The sequence below is a fragment of the Nesoenas mayeri genome, assembly GCF_963082525.1.
Source record: "Nesoenas mayeri genome assembly, chromosome: 9".
NCBI lineage: Eukaryota > Metazoa > Chordata > Aves > Columbiformes > Columbidae > Nesoenas > Nesoenas mayeri.
In genome coordinates, this window is record NC_137557.1 from 24,002,260 (window position 1) to 24,019,393 (window position 17,134).

Below are 17,134 nucleotides of genomic sequence, written 5' to 3' on the forward strand. Positions count from 1 at the left end.
TGATAATGCAAACTTATACTGAAGACCTTCCTCTGGGTGTTATTTACATGACAGATGTGCAGCTCAGAGGATAATTTAACACACCACAGTTATATACTTCAACTATTTATATTAAAACACATATAGGCTATCTTCCCACCTTAAAGGAGATATACAGTATATGAATAATGACTGTTTTCTGGAGGCAGAAAAATAGATCATCTTCCCCAAAAGTACTTTTAGAAAAAGAGCTTCCTCTTCTGCCTGGCATGGTGCCTTCCCAGCAAGGCAGAAGTGCAATTTCTGACACCTCTTTATGAATAAGTAAGAAAAGGCTCATGAGATGTGATAGTTTAGTAGCTTCCAAATAGGCAGCAGGGGACAGAGAGAGTTCAGGCTGGGTACCTCAGTTTCCACACGATCTGTCGCCTCCTCTGCCGGGGGAGAAGGGAGCCAGGTCCCAGCACCAACAGCTCTCCCCATCTCACCTCAAGAAAAACCTGCCAGGAGAGAAAGCCTGGCAAGTTTTGAGCTTGGCCTTTGAAGTTCTGCCTTGGCTGACTGATGCTCACCCATATATAACTAGAAGAAAAGACTTCCATTGTGCCTCTCTTTACACCAAGTGTATTATTCTCCAGACAAAAGCTTTTGCGTCTAAGTTTTAAACACACCTCTCTTGCGGGTGTACTGTTTCTAGGCCATAAAATCTTTTTTTGTTCATTAAAAAAGAAAAAAAAACAAAAATAGACAGCTTTCCCTCCTCAGGCAATCTACTACACTTGGTAGTTTTTTGTATTACTTCTTGCAAATGGATACTGCAGCCACACAGCCGTTCAAAACACAACAGCCAGTTCTCATCCTCAGAAATACAGTATTTTTCCCCAGCATAGCCTCCAGTGGCTTATCCAGCCCAGCTTTAAATGAGAAATACAACCATTGTAGGAACTCTCTGGTTTTATACAGGACCCGGAGAATAATCGCTCTCCCTGAAAACATCTTCAACATCTGGCAACTTGCTATTTGCAGGGTCTGCGCACTGGGTCAGGGCAGGGGGTTAAGCAAGGAACATGCACAGCACCTGCTCGCTCTCTGCCTGATTCTAATCAGTATTCTCCTCTCATGCCCAGGAATGCCAGAATTCCCCTGTTTCCTTAAAAAAAAAAAATCACTCTTTCCCCCTCAAGGAAAAGCGGGGGAGGGGCAGGGAGACAGAGAAAAAAACCTCTCTTAGTTTAGAGTTAGACCCAATTTCTTTAAAGACAATACAAGTCTTGCCATTAAGTTCAATAGGCTTTTTTGAGGTTTATGAGAAATCTCACATGCTTGACACTATTAATTAGAGGAATCAGTGGTGTTTAAAAAAAAAACCAAAACAAAACACCCACACACAACACACATCCCACAATTTTACTGTTTAAAAAAACTGACTGTAACAAAGCCATTTTTCTTGAAACTCTAGAAATCAGTAAAAACTATTTGTATCAGACACTCTGGAAATCAAATCCTGTCTTAGGAAAAGTTGTACTGCAACTGCACTTCTAAAAACTTCTATTTTCTTTTTTAAGACCTGTTGACGAGTTCAAGCCAGTCTATCAACTGGAACTGGCCCCTCAGTTTTTTGGCTCATAGCTTTATGTCCAAGTCCTTAGACTGTTTCTCACTGTTTGGAAAAGTGTTTATAAAAGAAAACACAGATTTCATATTTAAAAAAAGATTTAAAAGTTTTAAACCAAACCAAACCAGTTCATCTCTAATCAGTCTGTGTAACACAAAACCCCACCACTGGGAAATGCATTCTGTTGCAAAAAGATTTTGAAAGCTACAGATTTAAACTACAAATACAAGCAATATACAACAAAAGAATGTTTAAAGCATGGGGTTTGTCTCCTTCTCCTGCTCAGCTCATGTTCCTGTTTTTAAAAGTGCATTAGTAAAAACAAACAAACAAATTTAAAAGAAATAAAATGGTTTAAGTAGTTATCCAGAAGTCATCAGAAGTCATGATATGTTCTTAGTGAATGCAACAGCAACACCCAGTTCTAGAAGATAAAACAGTCCAAGACCTGCATGCCCACATAAATTTCAAGCATTATGTATTTATTTAGAACCAAAGATTAGTTGCATATACTATTGAATAGATTTTCCACACCACACATTTGAGAAAATTGCAGGCTATTCATGTGAAACCCAGCAAAACCAGTGAAAAGTATGTATCATTAATTGCTGTACTCCAGCAAACATATTGTGGCTCAGAGCCTCAGTTCAAATTGAGGCAACACCTCTCAATTCATGAACTTAATCCCAGACCATACTAGCTATTGATCTGCTTTTATCATAAATAATAGTAATAAAATTATTAGAAATAAGATGCTGATTCTTGATGCATTTCATCAAAACGCACTCGCCCGCTGCACCGAGCCGGGGCTGCAGCACCACTGGGGTCAGTTCAGAAGTGCTCCGCACCACTAATCCCTCCACAACAACCCAGTGTTCCCCTGCTCTGCCACCCCAAAGGCTGGAAGCCAAACTGCTCTTCCAAGGGCAGGTTTACAATCCTTTCTAGCAACAAAGACTCATTGTAAAACATCATTTCATCTGGATTTGCAGTTTCAACAGGTGAGCTATGGCAGCTGAATCTATATGGGAGTTTTGACTTCTGGATCTCAGACATTTAGAAGTAACACTGGGGGAGGAAAATACTGGTTCCAAAAAAAAAACCAAATACACCACAAAAAACACTACAACCCACAAAGATACAAAGACATGATTTGGCAGCTGACACAGACAGATGTCCTACAGTCCAGCCCATTTTCCATTGCACACACTGCTGGGGCGCACAGCAACGACACAGAAAGCAAAAAAACCCAACAGCTTCTTCCTGCTCTGTGGTTCTCGACCACGCAGAGGCAGAGACCAGTAACCAGGGGGAGAGCAAGCAGTCCCATCTCAGCTGGCTCCAGGAACAGGCAACACAGAAAGTCTCTCCGAGAAACACAAAGAAAATCATACCAAGTCCAACCAGTTCTCCAAACCAAACTCAACTCTTTTAGCACTAATTTTATTACAACTGCTTTTTTTCTTGGTTATTTGTATTTAGAGGTATCACTTCCTTATAAACATGTTGGTCACCAAGGTCACTCTCTTCTACTCAAAAAAACCTCCCATTTCCTACCTCAGAGATGCAGAACCACGCTCACCACAGCCCCATCAGAAGGCTGGTAAAGACCATGGGAAGATGCCTTTGGCAGCTGCTTTCCCCCAGCTGTAGGAACTTCAGCAGCAAACCAGCACCAGCTGTGCATGTAGGGGGAAGCCATTTAGCCCAAATCACTGGGACCTAAGGCATCTACTCAAAGAGCTGAACGTCACCAAGTGCAAAATACCACTTACAAAGCACAACTGCAACTACAATTATCTCCATCTAGAGAACACAAGAGCCCTGTGGGAGCTGTATGCTTCATATTTAAAGTAATGAAAAGCACTTACAGGTCTCCCAGAAGAGAATGGTAGAGGCAGAGCAAGGTTGGAAACAGGGAGACAGCCCTGAACGTCAAGGTGCTGCCCCCAGTCCTGGTCCCTGCTTCCAGCTCACACTCAGAGAAGCTCTAGGATCTGGCCTTGCAAAACTGATCCAATGCACTCCAAGGGCACCCCAGTCATCAAAACCTCAAAAGCTAAAACGGGAAGATCAACATAGCAAGAAAACAAAGCACATCCAAAAGAGTTGCCCTTTACTGTCCTCATCATTCTGCATGTTCTCCCAGTGCTACCCAAAAATAAGTGCCAGGTGACCTATTTCTTTAATAGAGGGACTTTTTTTTGCATTATGACATCCAGGATTGGAAACAGATGAGTCTCCACTCCACTCTGTGATCACCTGGAAGACCTTTCTTTCCCCTTATAAGTTTTGTCTGGGGTGTTTTACTTCTAGTATCTGAATCCAGATAATAGTAGTTACAAGTAAGATATTTTTAGAATTCTTTTCATAATAATTCTAATTTTCTGTCTCTGATTTACTCTTCAAGGGCTGACAAGTCTGTTCCTGGTATCAAATTAAGAAAAATATTTCTGTCATCAATCATCAGTCCATCTTTTCAGCTGCCAGCGCAGAAGTACAGTAACTTTGAACCCTGGCTTGTTCTAAGTTCTTTCTTGGCCAAGTGACCTCCAAGAAAAAGACAGAGAAAAATCCTCTTTATGCCTGTCATAACATAGGGTTTGACAACTGTTTCAATAAGAGCTCCTGATTTAATTCCCAAAATTTCATTTGCTCTATTGATGAGGATGAGGGGTTGAGGGGAGGAATGTGGTGTAGGACATAGTGTGCCTCCCTTTGTGATACTCTTCAGCCAGAGAGAAGATGCAGACAGTTTCTTCCTCATACAATTCAAACCACAGTGGTCTATGTGACATTATATCTGATATAGAAATTACTGCATAGTCATTTTTGGATCGCACATCCAACATGAGGCATACCATAAATACAAAAATCCTTAAGATGGGTCCATATATGGACTTGTGCATGATAAAAACATTAGTCATGTTTGGCAGAAAGTCTACATCCAGATAAATATCTATTTAAAAAAAACCCCAAAGGTAGAATATGTATCACTGTCCTCACCACAGCTCTCCATGGAAATGAACAAGTTGAGTTCATGGACTTTAAGCAAATTTGCACCTAAAATGTTTTCAAACAATTTTAGCTGTTCCTCTGCAGCAAAATGTCTCCTAAATTAGCTGGGTACTTGTAAAGTATGAACGGACTGATATTTTATTCAGAGATAACCAGATAAAATAAAAACAGAGTGTATTTAAGAAACAGAATGTGAAAAATCCTGATTTAAAAAAAATCTGGTTTAGCCCTTTACTCTGCTGTTGGTCGCTACAGCAGAAAAGGCTCACCCTTGTAAAATCACCATGACACCAGGAGAGGATCTTCGGTTACAGCAGGCTTCTGACCGCTGCTCGTGAAGCTACATTTCAGTGTCCAGAAATGCCATTGGAAGCAGCAGGACCTGGATCTCACGCTCCCACACCCTACAATTCAGCTGAAACGCCATATCATAATTACAAGCAGACATAACACATCCAGATCGCACAGCCACTCCTATTGAGGATGCGGTGGAATATATTTTACCATCTCTGAAGTAAATACAGCTTTCTATAATGCAACAAGGAACTGATTATTCCCAAGGATACTTGCCTGCCATTCAGCACAGCCTGGCTGACCTGACTTTATACCCCCTTTTTGAGATGGGACAGTACATCTGTCCTTGCTGATGTGAGGTATATAAAATCAAATCTGAAGAAAGCGCATGAAGATGTGCTGCAAGCTCATTTGTGTCCTCTTCATACTGAGAGCCCAACCTGGAGGGCTGGCTGGCTTCTCAAATTCCCTTTCTTTTAGTGGCAGCCCTGGACCATTTATCTCCTGTACGATTTGCTATTTTTTAAAAAAAAAAAAAAAGAACAAAACTTTTATTTGTTAGACTACACTCCTCAAAAATATTACATGCAATAAAATTAGTTTGATTAAAATTCAGTGAAATATCACCTATTTTATCTGTTGTAATAGTAATATTTCAGTGCATTGTATACTAAAAATGAAACAATTCAAACTAAACCAAATCAAATAATGCTAAGCAAAAATTTCCCACAAAACTGTAAGGGCATACGGTGCATACATCCAAAAGACCATGCAAAATAGGGATTCCATTCAAATTTCACATCTCATTAAAGACAATTTGGCCATTAATCTGTACGGGTTTAGTAGCAAAGAAGGATTTTCCAAGACAGATAAACTGAAATGATCCTCCTTTGATCTCCGAGGTTAAGAAACAGTGACAATGGAAGATGAACAACAAGGGGCAGAACTACTGGCCTTTTTATGTGCCACAATGGCATCAGCAAACAACTGCTTAATCAATATTTGGCCAGGGACACTGAAAACTTCCTTTTCAAATTTTAATTCCTAGTTGTAAAACAACTGTAGGGCAACCAGCAAGATAAGACATTAAACTGACTTCTTAATTGCCTTTTACTGTCTTACTAGTTATATATGAACATTCTTAATAGTTCGTGAATCTTTATTTACTAGGATGAATAAATGACCTGTCAACAATTACGTCAAACTCCACTAAGCAAATAATCTCAGCACATGACACACTTTAACGCTAATGTGTCCTCAGTGAGCTTTAATTTCATTACTCTTCACTTTTTTTTTCGAGGCAGAGTGATTTAAACTGAATTAGTTTAACAGCATGGGGCAGGAGTACTTCAGGGCAAGTAAAGTAAAATGCCGCAGTCACACTACACTAAACAAGGTCTTGCGGTGAATTATGTTACTGTACATCATTTTTATTAGCTAGAGAGCTCCGCGTTTGGGGAACACTTGGAAGTATCCTGCATTTCTTTTTTTTCTTTCTCTAGCCACACACATTTGTTATGTAGGATTTAAAGTGACATTTACATGGAGAAATTCACATTGACTGGGTTGCTCTGATTTATTGCTTTGCGTTTCACTCAATTTCTTCTTAAATTAACCAGAGAGCACTTTGTAGTTCTGCTTCATTTCCCAGTGCAGTTTTATTGCACAGCCCTGGGGACTCCTCATAATTGATCACTATCAACTTTATTAGCTTCACTCTTATAAATCCTGCTCCAACTCTTATCAATAAGTAAGCCTAATACCAAACTAAACCTCCCGTAAGTAAGTGTTAGATAAAAGTGTTATCTTTGACTGATACAACAGAGAATTACTCTCCAAAATCAGACCTGGAAAATAATCTCTTTTTAAGATTTCATCAGCATTAACTTTCACTTTCAGGATTAATTTCTAATTTTTTTTTTAATCTAATTAAAATCTCTGCCTCTTTGTCCACTGATACCATCACTACCTTTGTGTAAACACAGATAGAGAGATCCTCACCCTCAATGAGATTTTTGCCAGAGACTTTCACTCAGGATTAGAGTCACACTCTCGTTTAGTGGGTACTTTCTATTAACAGAATAGAACAAATTTGGGCCCCATTCTTGCCTGCCCCAAACCACGTGAGTAAATTCACACACATGAATAGGCCCTTTGAGTGGGACTTCTCGCCCTCACCCGCATATGACAGCGTCTGCAGAACTGGAGGTCTGATACCTGATCCAGTAAACCTAAACCTGAGGATTTCCTCCAGAGCTGCAGTTGCTCAGCACATAACAGAGTTGGTTTCAAGAAGAGCCTGATCCCTACCATGGTAAATTCCCACTGACGTCAAGGATTTTGCAATAGTAGGAGAATCCAGAAAGCCAAAGATAAAAATCACATTTTCAGAGCAAGTCCTAACCACCCCGAAGTTAACTGACTATGTTTCTTGCCTCAGACTTTCCAGAATGACACTGGGTAAGTCTAATGAATTATTAAGATTTTCAGAGCAAGCAAATCCAATACAAACTTGAGTATTAATTCAAGTAAATCAACTGCTGTGTGCAAAGCAATCCTGATATTTGCTAAAATACTGTTTGCCTTTGCTCTAGATGCAGGTACATAGAAGAACTGGAAAAGATGGCCACAGTGGTTCTGTTTGAATAGGCACTGATTCTTTTTAAGGTAAGAAAAGCCTTCTAGGATGGTGAAACATGCAAACCCATCAAATGAAATCATTATTTCAAGAACAGGATATGGTGTATCTATATATTACTTCAGAGAGACACTGCTAGACTGAATGACACCCTTTCTTCCCATAGCTGGAAGTACTAGTAGTGCTTGCATAAGGTGATTATTGTGCAGTTGGTCTGACAATTAAAATCAAAGTCCCCCAGCTCACCCTCAAGACAGGAAGGCACGGGCTGCTCTGGTATCTCTAGAGCAGCAAACTCTTCTCTGAAGTCACTCAAAATGGAAGATATTTAGTACCTTTCTGAAAATGCTCTGCCTGCTGGGACATCACGCTCTCGATTGTTGGCGAGTTATTGATCACTGAAGTTGTTAGTTTTTAGCTCAGAATAATGATTTGTAAGGGGGAGCCTGGCCAAGAGCCCCACAGTAACAACAGGTCAGGCAGAAGAAACAAGAGCTCTGAGCTGCAGTCCAGGTAGAAGAGACTTCATCAACCTATTTCGATTTGCACTTGGGCAGAACCTGGCTTTTCTATCCAGGACTGGACTCACACACTACTGAGATATGAGGAAAGAAAGAGAAAAGAACACACAGAAAATACTATTACTACTACCTTCCTTGAGCCAAATCCTGGAGCCACTAGGGAATTTTTCTTACTTAAGCAGTATTTTCTTGCCAGTTCCAAGAGCCTCAGAAACTAAATTCTGTTCAAGTTACACAAGCTGATTTTTAATACCTGCTAGTGACCAAATACGTAAAGTACCGTATGAAATTCCAGAGTCAAGATGATCACTGCCTACAGCCACAGTCATCACGTTTCATCCAGTAAATGAATCTTAACTGGGAACATTGAGCAAGGGAACACATTGTGCTTCTCAGCCATAAGACACAACAGTATTTCACATGACCAGTAAGTCCTCTTACCACTGCGCCCCGGGAGAGGACACTGGAGCAAAATCACAACAAGCACTGTATCAGAAAATCACAACCAAAATCTAATCCCACATCTGCCTCCTCCCATGCTCCAGCCGCTAACTCAACAGTCTACGATGCAGAAATGAATGAGATGACTCAAACTGATATCTGGTGCCTGCATGTTAATCCTGTCCCTTAATAAACTGTCTTTATTAGTTTAACAACCTAAAAATAACTGGCTGCCTGATACTGACCAACCCTAATCAAAACATCTGCAAGCCCATAGAGCCCGAGCCACCCTTCAGATCATGTGCCACCACTTCAAAGCCTGTGCATCAAGTCAGTAATTGTAACATTGCATCTAAATATTTAAGCTAGGGGCTGGTAGTCGCGTGTCCCATTTACAGTCAGCATCTGTCTTCTAATTCCATTACAGCACAAAGCAAAAATGTTTCCCAAAACTCACAAACAGGAAAAGCATCACACAGCTAGAGAAGGAGCAGCAGCTTGAACTTTCTAGCTGCTGAGCAGGGCTTTTGTGCTGAGGTCCTTTTTTTTTTCCCTCCCTTCAAACTCCCCACATACACACACAAAAATAGGGGTGGTGCCGAAATTGTATTAATGTGAGCCTCAGGCACACAGAAAAAAAGAAAAGAGGAAGGGGAGGGAGAGGGGGGAAGGGTTTGGTCCAAGATGAAAGTAAGAAGGAAATAAAGGAGGCAATTTAGTCTGCTGTAGCCTGAATTGCTCTCAGTACAGCCAAGGGTAGAGGCTTGGGATGAGTAGGGCCCTTTTTGGACGGGTGCGCATGACTGGGGGAGGATCCGCCAGGACAGGGCCTGGGGGCCAATTCCGCCGGCCGGGAACAGAGACCCCTTTGAGGGCAGGCGGGGGTGTCCCAGCCCCGGCCCCCACCCCTCGCAGAGGCCCGAGGACCAGCTCTACACCCCATCGTTTGAGTGCTGAAAGCCACCAGTTTTTGCCAGAAAACAACAGCTATCTTATGAAGTGGGGAGTTATCAGATTAGTCAGCAAACCATGCCGCACATAACTCCTGCTAAAGGTACAAGTGACTCCCTCTTCCGTAGCGGTTATGCTAAAAATATGCCCTGATGTGCCATATAAAGGCACAAAAGTTTCTCTTTCATGTTCTTTATTTATAGCTTATGCCTTTAAGAAAAATACATCATGCATGCAGAATACAGATATGCTATTATAGAATTATCAGCTTCCTGATACATGTTGTGATAATCCAGGTTTTCTTTAAATATATGTCCAAAATCAGGGTAGAGAGTGACACTGACAGGAATACCAAAATACAGCAAAGCGGGCTGTGCATGTGCTATCTGCAAATGCCTGAGAGAGAACAACATTGAAGTGTTAGTAAACAGAGGCTGAAACAGAAATATAGCAAGGTATGTTAATGTTTACTTATGCTTACATATGTGATGGGAGAAATCCCAAACCACATGATATACTGTTTCTATCACACTTTTTTCAAATATATCATGTTTCTCTTCCCTAATCCCACTCTGCTATAAATACTGCCCAAATCCCAAATCTTGAATTGGCTGCCATTAAAGTGACTACAATTATTATCCTTTCCCTTACGAAAAATGCCTCTCCCTGAGCCACCCAAAAGCCCATGGCAAGGAGGGGACTTCAGGCAACATGAGCAAACATCCAGAATGATTCCCTGCTCCGCACTCAGTCCCAGGACTTGCTTCCTGATCCGTCCCACAGCCTTCCCTGGCATCTCCCTGCACCCACATTCCTGCTACTGGGATATCTCAAACCCCTGAGACACCTCAAGCCTCTGAGACCAGAGCTTTAAAAATTACTCAAACTATAAAAGACTTCAAAATACTTCATTTTTTTCACTCCATAAGGTGGAGCACTCCCACAGAGAGCTGTGAGAAGTGAGGGTTTTGCTGTGCACCACCGGGATAACCTTGGAACGGACTGCAAGCAACCCCAGCATTGGAGGGGCACACGAGATGCCCTATCAGCGGGCACCCTTTGCCACCCCAGGCCTCATAGCCAGGCTGGGGGACACTGGCAAACACGATCCTGCAGCATCAAAATCCTCAGGAGCACTGCCAGTTATTTCAGTAAGAGAGCAGGATCTGATCTGATGATTTTTATAGACAGGGTGAAATCGAAGCTCCTCTGCTGGCACTGTGAGTTGATGCAGAACCTTTTTTGTTAAGCGGGTACAGAAAGTAGTGGTGGACTTAGTTTATAGTTGTTTTTTCCCTTGTAATGAGCTCACTGGTGTGTTTTCCCTATACTATCACACCATACATAAGGCATGTGTAAGGTAACAAAACCTTTCTTGAGCAGCAGCTCAAGAGCACTGCAGCATCCCAGACACTCCAGTAATAAGATTAAGCAACAGCTTGCTAATCAGGGAGGGGAGCAGGCGGTGCTGCGGGGAAGCGCATGCTCTCCCTCCAGCTGCCAAACCTTCCCAGGCGCTGTCACAGAACAGACAGGATTATCAAGCTGCCATTTGCACACAACTGCCCAGCCATGTTCATCCAGCACAAACCTGTGTGCACAAGGACAGGATAGGGCTGCACCACCTCATTTAGTCAAAGGGAATTTTGACACCAACTGAACTCAAAAGAAGCAAAGTAGAACCCTCATGCCCGCAGAAAGTGAAGGAGAGGGTACATTGGAAGACAGAACGCAGCCTCCTCGCACAACTGTGCTGAGGGGCACGAATGAGCCCCTGTTCTCAGTGAGGCACCGCCAACCCCTACAAGAATCGTGTTTCAAAGAGAAGCAGATGGGTGGGTTATATTGATAAAAATATTTATTCTTTTGCTGTGTCTATTAGTTACTCTGTGTTCCGTAAAGCAGGGATATTATCAAGGCTTCCCATCTTCTGTTTCTAATCTGTATTGAACAATTCAGGAAAGCAGAAAAGCTCGTTGTTTTAACAACTAGGGCACTGACTTTAGCTATTTTTCCTTTGGTGTCAGATCCCTCTCAGAACAATTCTCCTTTGCAGGAGGTTCTGGTGGAAACTCTGTGACCCATCACACAGGAGCAGCTAGACTGAGAAATCAGACTGTGCCTTCTCACTTTAAAATCTATTACTTTGTTAGCATCTTCTGCGTGGTTGTATCCACACAAACACATCCACACAAACACAGACACGCAGATGAGGTTTCCCTGAAAGTTTTAGTAACAGAGTTGAAGATTAAGTTTGGGGAGTGCCTTGGGACTTGTTCCTACACAAAAAGGAGACATCCTACTTTTAAAGAACAGGTTTCAGTTGTCTTTCTTGAACAGCACTCAGCATCTCAAGATGTCTAGAAATGCTAGCAACATTTTCTAGGTAAAACCAGCTACTTTTTCCTTGGTGGAGAGTCCATAAAACTGCGTGGAGCATCAGCTATTAGGGGCTCATTGAATAATTCATCCCTCATTGCAAGCCCATAATGTCTTTTCTCAGCCTTTTGTGGAGCTGTTTTCTCTTCTTTTCTCCTTGAATTATAAAAAGGTTGCCTTCTTTTGTTCACATCAAGCTGCTGCTAGCTGAAGCTTTGTCTGTGCAAAGCCAAAGTGTGAGTTTCAATGGACTCCCCCCTCTTTGTTTTCCAAGTTCATCTCCAAGTGTAGATTGTGTATAGAAGGCCTTCTTTGTAAAAGCTGGAAAAGTTGTACAAATGTTTGACCAGCTCATTTGGTACTTTTGTCTCGCCTTCTCCAGTGCCTGTGCATGTGCTGGGCAGCCACTTCTACTCAAAGGCTGCCCAGCTGGGCCCTCGCCTGCCCCTCTGCCCCGGCCCAGCCGGGGACCTGGGCACAACCGCACTGAGGGCAGCGGCTGCCCCCCGACCGGCCCTTTGCCTCTGCCTTGCTCAGGTTGCAACCCCCTCGCAGCCAATACAAGCTTTTCCCAGCGGTTTTTTTAAGAGGAGAAGAAACAAAACATGCAGCTCCCTGCCCTGCCCACGGCTGCAGAGACTCGAGGCTCCACAGCCTTTGGCTACAACCGCCCCTTCTGTGCAGCTGCGCCCTTTGGCTCAGCTTGGGCTGGGAGAGCAGCGGCTCTCCCTGCTCTCTGGCCCCCGTCCCTGTTATCAAAAGGCAAACTGGTGGTGACCCCCACTATTGCCCCACCTTCACACCATTCCCACACACTGCAGGGTCACAGGATGGGATGGGACACAGCAGACACTCTGTCGGCACGAGCTCCTCACCCTACACCTCCCTTTGCACTGGCCCCAGGATGATCTCCAGAAATAGAGGAGAGAACGGGGAGAGCAATACCCACCAGTACCCTGGGCTGGCATGAGCTGGTCCCAGGGCTCCGCAGAGAGTGGGGGAAAATGGGACTTTACCTCTTTCGCTGAGGATGCCATCAATGCTGTGCTTGGCCTTCTTGTCACCTTCCTCCACCTCCTTCCTTTCCAGCTCGGCTTCCTCTTCCTCACCTTTCCCAAACTTGCTGCGCAGGATGCGGCTGATGGAGCTCACTTTGAGGGGAGCACAGAGCTGTGACCAGGCTTGTCCCCAGCAGCCCCCCACAACAGACAGACCGGGCAGACGAGCCTCACCTCGCATCTGTGCTGCTACTCCATGTACCCCCCTGGCTACCACCATTTGGGGCCTCCCACTACCCAACCTGTGGGGGAGTTTTCACAGAACACTGTCCCACACAGCACTCCAGCCCAGGCACGGTGGACCCCCCAAGTGTTTTTTTCCCAAACCCAGGCAGTGGGTGATAAGAAAAGGCAACGGAAAAGGCAACGGACACCAGCATAAATACTGCACCAGCTCCATTTCTCCCCCGACAAAGAACCCACCGGCACAGTGAGCTGCTCCCCAGTCAGCTCCAGCTTTCCATCTCCAGGTCTCCAGCAAGCCCCGAGCCCTCTTTAGGCAGCAGCCCGGTGAGGACGGCAGGGGATGCAGTTGCAATTTAATTGAAAACACCCCCACAGAGCGCAGGAATCCTCCCGGGATGGGTCTGCTGGTAGCAGCCTGCTAACGCTGACCGCTTCAGGGTTACCAGCCCGGCTTGGGGCTCTCCCTGGGTATCGCGCTGCCCTCCCCGTACCGCACCCCGGCCGCCGGGATGTGTCCAAGCCCCCCGCCCCGTACCTGACGGCACCGTGTTGCGGTCACACACCCCGTCCTTCAGCAGCTTGTCCCGGATCTCCCAGCTGAACATGCCCGCGTTTTCCCGCTTGTATTCCTCGATTTTCTTCTCAACATCCGGCGTCGTCACCTGCTTCAGTAAAGACAAGGCGACCGGGCACAGTCTGCAAGACCCCGAGCGACTGCCAGTGGGATCCCCGGTGCGGCCGGAGCCTCCCCGCCGAGCCGACCCGCACCGCTGCCAGCGAGAGTCGACACCATCCCCGCTTAGAAACCCCATTTGAAGCACCCCCAGGACGGTCAGTTTAAAATCAGAGGGGATATAATCGGTAGCAACGGGCTCTCATCAGACAAATACTCCCCGCGTTAAACGAAATTTCCCAGGGGTTACCCCGCCGAAACCCGCCGGGGTTACATGGAAGGTGGGATCGAGCCCTCGGCAAGTAAAATCCCGAATTAGGCAGCACCGGCTGCTGAGCGGCCAGGAAAAATCCCGGGAAAATTCTGTGTCGGGAGTAGAGGAGGACGCCGTGTGAGCGAAGCTCCCAGTCAGTAAAGTTTCGGTTGAACAAAGTTTGCAACCCCAAATAAAAAGTCGTGTACTAAAAACGCTGAGAGCTCCGAGTACCAAGAGGTTTCTTCGATGGCTTCGTGATTTAAAATAAAGCCGAATTCAAACAAAACGAAAGTCTCCTCTTTGGGAACAGCTTTTCGGTCCGGTAACACATATAAAAAATATATCTAGTCATAACACCGAAAGAGAAAGCTCAGGCATTGCCATTTTAGAGGCAACAAAGAGGAAAATAAAACCCAAAAAACTAGCAGGTAACTTTCAATAAAAACGCAAGTCGTTACTTCGTTTTTGTGGGAAACAAAAGCCGGAGTAGGACGAGGAGGCTAATCTTGAGAAAACGATCTATATTTGTATGCATTATTGTGAGCACAAAGTTTTTAGCGGTGTAGCTATAAATATACGCAGCTTTGGAGCAGACAGAAAAACAAACAGAGCAGGAGAAGAAGCAGTGGGCAGACAGAAATACAGGTAATTTCTTTTCTTTTTTTTTTTGCTTTGCAACGAAAGAAGCGAGGGCCTGATCCCGCTTCTCGGTGCAAGCCCTGCTATCCGACCGTGAGGCTGAGCATGGGGCGCTCAGGGCTTTGGACAACGAAATGTTCACAAAACGACCCCTTTCTCCCTAGTTTCGCTTGCGAAGCTTTTGGTTTGTATTTTTTGGTTTTTAAAGAGCATTTTCTTAATCAAAAAAAAATGTCATTAACTCCAACAATATTTTTTAAAGCCTCGGTAACTTTTGGAGCAACAGGCAGGCGGTGCTGGGACTGGTTGTTGTCTGCGCCCACCCGCGGCCCCCGCACGGTCCCCCCGGCCCTCCCGGGGTGCTGCCTCCCCGCCTGCAAACCCCGGAGCCACCCTGGGCTGAATCCCGGCTGGGTTTCTCTCCCCGCCGCCGCGTCCGGGGTTTGCCCGGCTCCAAGCGGGCGCAGAGGGGCTCACCTTGGGCTTGCTGCCGCCGATGGCCCCCGGCCGGATGGAGCCCGTCTCCTGGTACCTGCAGAGAATTTTGGAGACGCAGCCGTGGGACACTCGCAGCTGGCGAGAGATGACACAGGGCCTTATGCCATGGTGGGCCATCTCCACTATCTTGTGTCGGATATGGTTTGGTAAAGGCCTGCCATTGATAAACACTCCTCCGAGTTGATTGACTCTGCCCTGGCCTAGAGGAGTAGAGACTAGAAAAGGAGGGGAGGGGAGGCAGGAGGGGGAAATGGCGTTAACGTCTCCTTCGGATCCTGCTGGGTCTTTTGTTGTTGTTGTTGTTATTGTTTTTTGTTTGTTTTTTTCTTTGTCTTTGCTTTTCTGTAAAGCAACTCGCTGCCACCCGCCCCCGCCCGCCCCGCCGCCCCGCAGCGCGCCCGGGGCCCACCGGCCCGCGCGGAGCCCCGCGCCGCCGCTTTAGTGGGCAAGAAAGGGCGGTGGGGCGGCTTCACCTGTTGCTCTGGCACCGGAGCCGGGTGTCAGGGCTTGCCTGACTCTAGCGGGGAAGTGGTGCTGGAAGCCTGCGGTTTCCCCGGGCGAAGCCCCGGGATGCGGCGGTGGGAGCCGCCGCAGGCGCCCGTCCTCCCGCCGGGCAAGGGGCTGCGGGGCTCCCCGGAGCTGCGAGGCTCTCGCACCGCCAAAGTCTGAAGGAAGAATCACCAGTTGCAGCAGCCCTGCACGGCCGAGACAAGCGCTCGTTTCTAAAGTCCCTTTCGATTTCGTTTATTTTTTTTTTTCTAACTTTTCCCCCATCTCTTTTTCTAACTTTGGGGTCCCCAAATCACTGCCCTAGCACTCTGCTGAACGGTGGATTCAGGGTCCGCTGCGCCACCGACCTCCCGTCCGGTTCCCTCCGCTCCCGTTGCCGGAGTGGAGCGACCATTCCTGCGGTGCGAGGCCAGAGCCACCAGCCCGCAGTCTGGCATTCCCCGCACGGCCCCAGCCATGCCCGTCCCAGGACAGGGCCCAGCTCCAGCCCCGCCGCAGGACGGCGGCTCTGGCAGGCCGGGGGTGTGAGCCGTGCCGGCTGTCCGGTGAGCTTTCCGTGTGCCGGCTCTCGACGGGCTGGGGGACTCTCTTTGTTCCAGCCTGCCGGCACGGAGCAATTCTCACGGTTCCGAGTGGGAGCAGACCGGGAGCGGCCTTACCTTCCAGCGGGAACCCGCTGCGGGGGTAGTTCTGGCCAGCCCCGGGTCGCATCATCCTGGGGACAGCTCCAGCCAAAGTTGTCATCGCGGCGGCGACGGCCCGGCAGTGTTATATCCAGGTGAAGGCTGATCTAGGAGAAATCCGCGCTGTCAGCGAGTCCCACCGAATCAGCAGAGGTCCCGGGAGGGGGTGGGGGATGCCACCGGGGGCGGGGAGGAGGCAGCTCCGCCGCTGCCCCTTTGTCAGTGACCCGCGCTGCCCCGCACCGGGAGGGCAGGGTCCGAGGCCCAGCCGGGCGAAGCCGGGGGTGGGGCGGGCGGCGGGGTAGGCGGCGGCGCTGTCCCCGGTGCGGCGGGGAGCGGCAGCCGCGGGGCCGGGAACATTTATCGTCTCCGTCCCCGGCGCGGCTCCGCAGCGGCGCCGCCGCGATTGGCCGCCAGCGCCCGGCCCGGCCGCGCCGCCCCCGCTGATTGGGCGAGAGAGGCGCCTCTCCCGCATCGCCCCGGCCGGCGCGGCCGGTACGACACGGCCCGGTACGACACGGCATGGCCGGGAGCAGGGAACTGGTCGTGCCGCGACGGCCGCCCCGAGGAGCGGTGCACCAGCCGGAGCGGCCCGAGCCTCGCACCCGTGGGGACCCATGTCCCCCCGGGACTCCGCGGGGCCTCAGCCTTGCCCCGCCAGGCAAGAAGGGACAGTTCCTCGCTGCCCGTAAAGTGCTTTGTCTCCTGGTTCTGCTCCTCCGAGCACGAGCAGCGGGGACCAGGGGGAACAACCTCTTTTTTTTTCAATATTTTTTCTTTTTTAATTAAAGAAAA

General features: G+C 47.0%; 1 protein-coding gene across 3 annotated transcripts in view; it reads right to left on the bottom strand.

Annotated features, from left to right (window-relative positions):
* PAX3 (paired box 3) overlaps positions 1 to 16,400 on the bottom strand; it is a gene marked incomplete at both ends in the record, with an annotated part of 74,337 nt that extends 57,937 nt beyond the window's left edge. For 2 of the 3 annotated variants that reach the window (XM_080350112.1, XM_080350110.1), the window contains 4 exons: positions 12,853 to 12,987; positions 13,616 to 13,745; positions 15,126 to 15,361; positions 16,316 to 16,400. In XM_080350112.1, coding sequence (XP_080206238.1) covers positions 12,853 to 12,987; positions 13,616 to 13,745; positions 15,126 to 15,361; positions 16,316 to 16,400 — 586 coding nt within the window. The remainder of the gene's footprint in view (positions 1 to 12,852; positions 12,988 to 13,615; positions 13,746 to 15,125; positions 15,362 to 16,315) is intronic. The other variant, XM_080350111.1, reaches the window with a different exon arrangement.
* Positions 16,401 to 17,134: the final 734 nt, after the last annotated feature.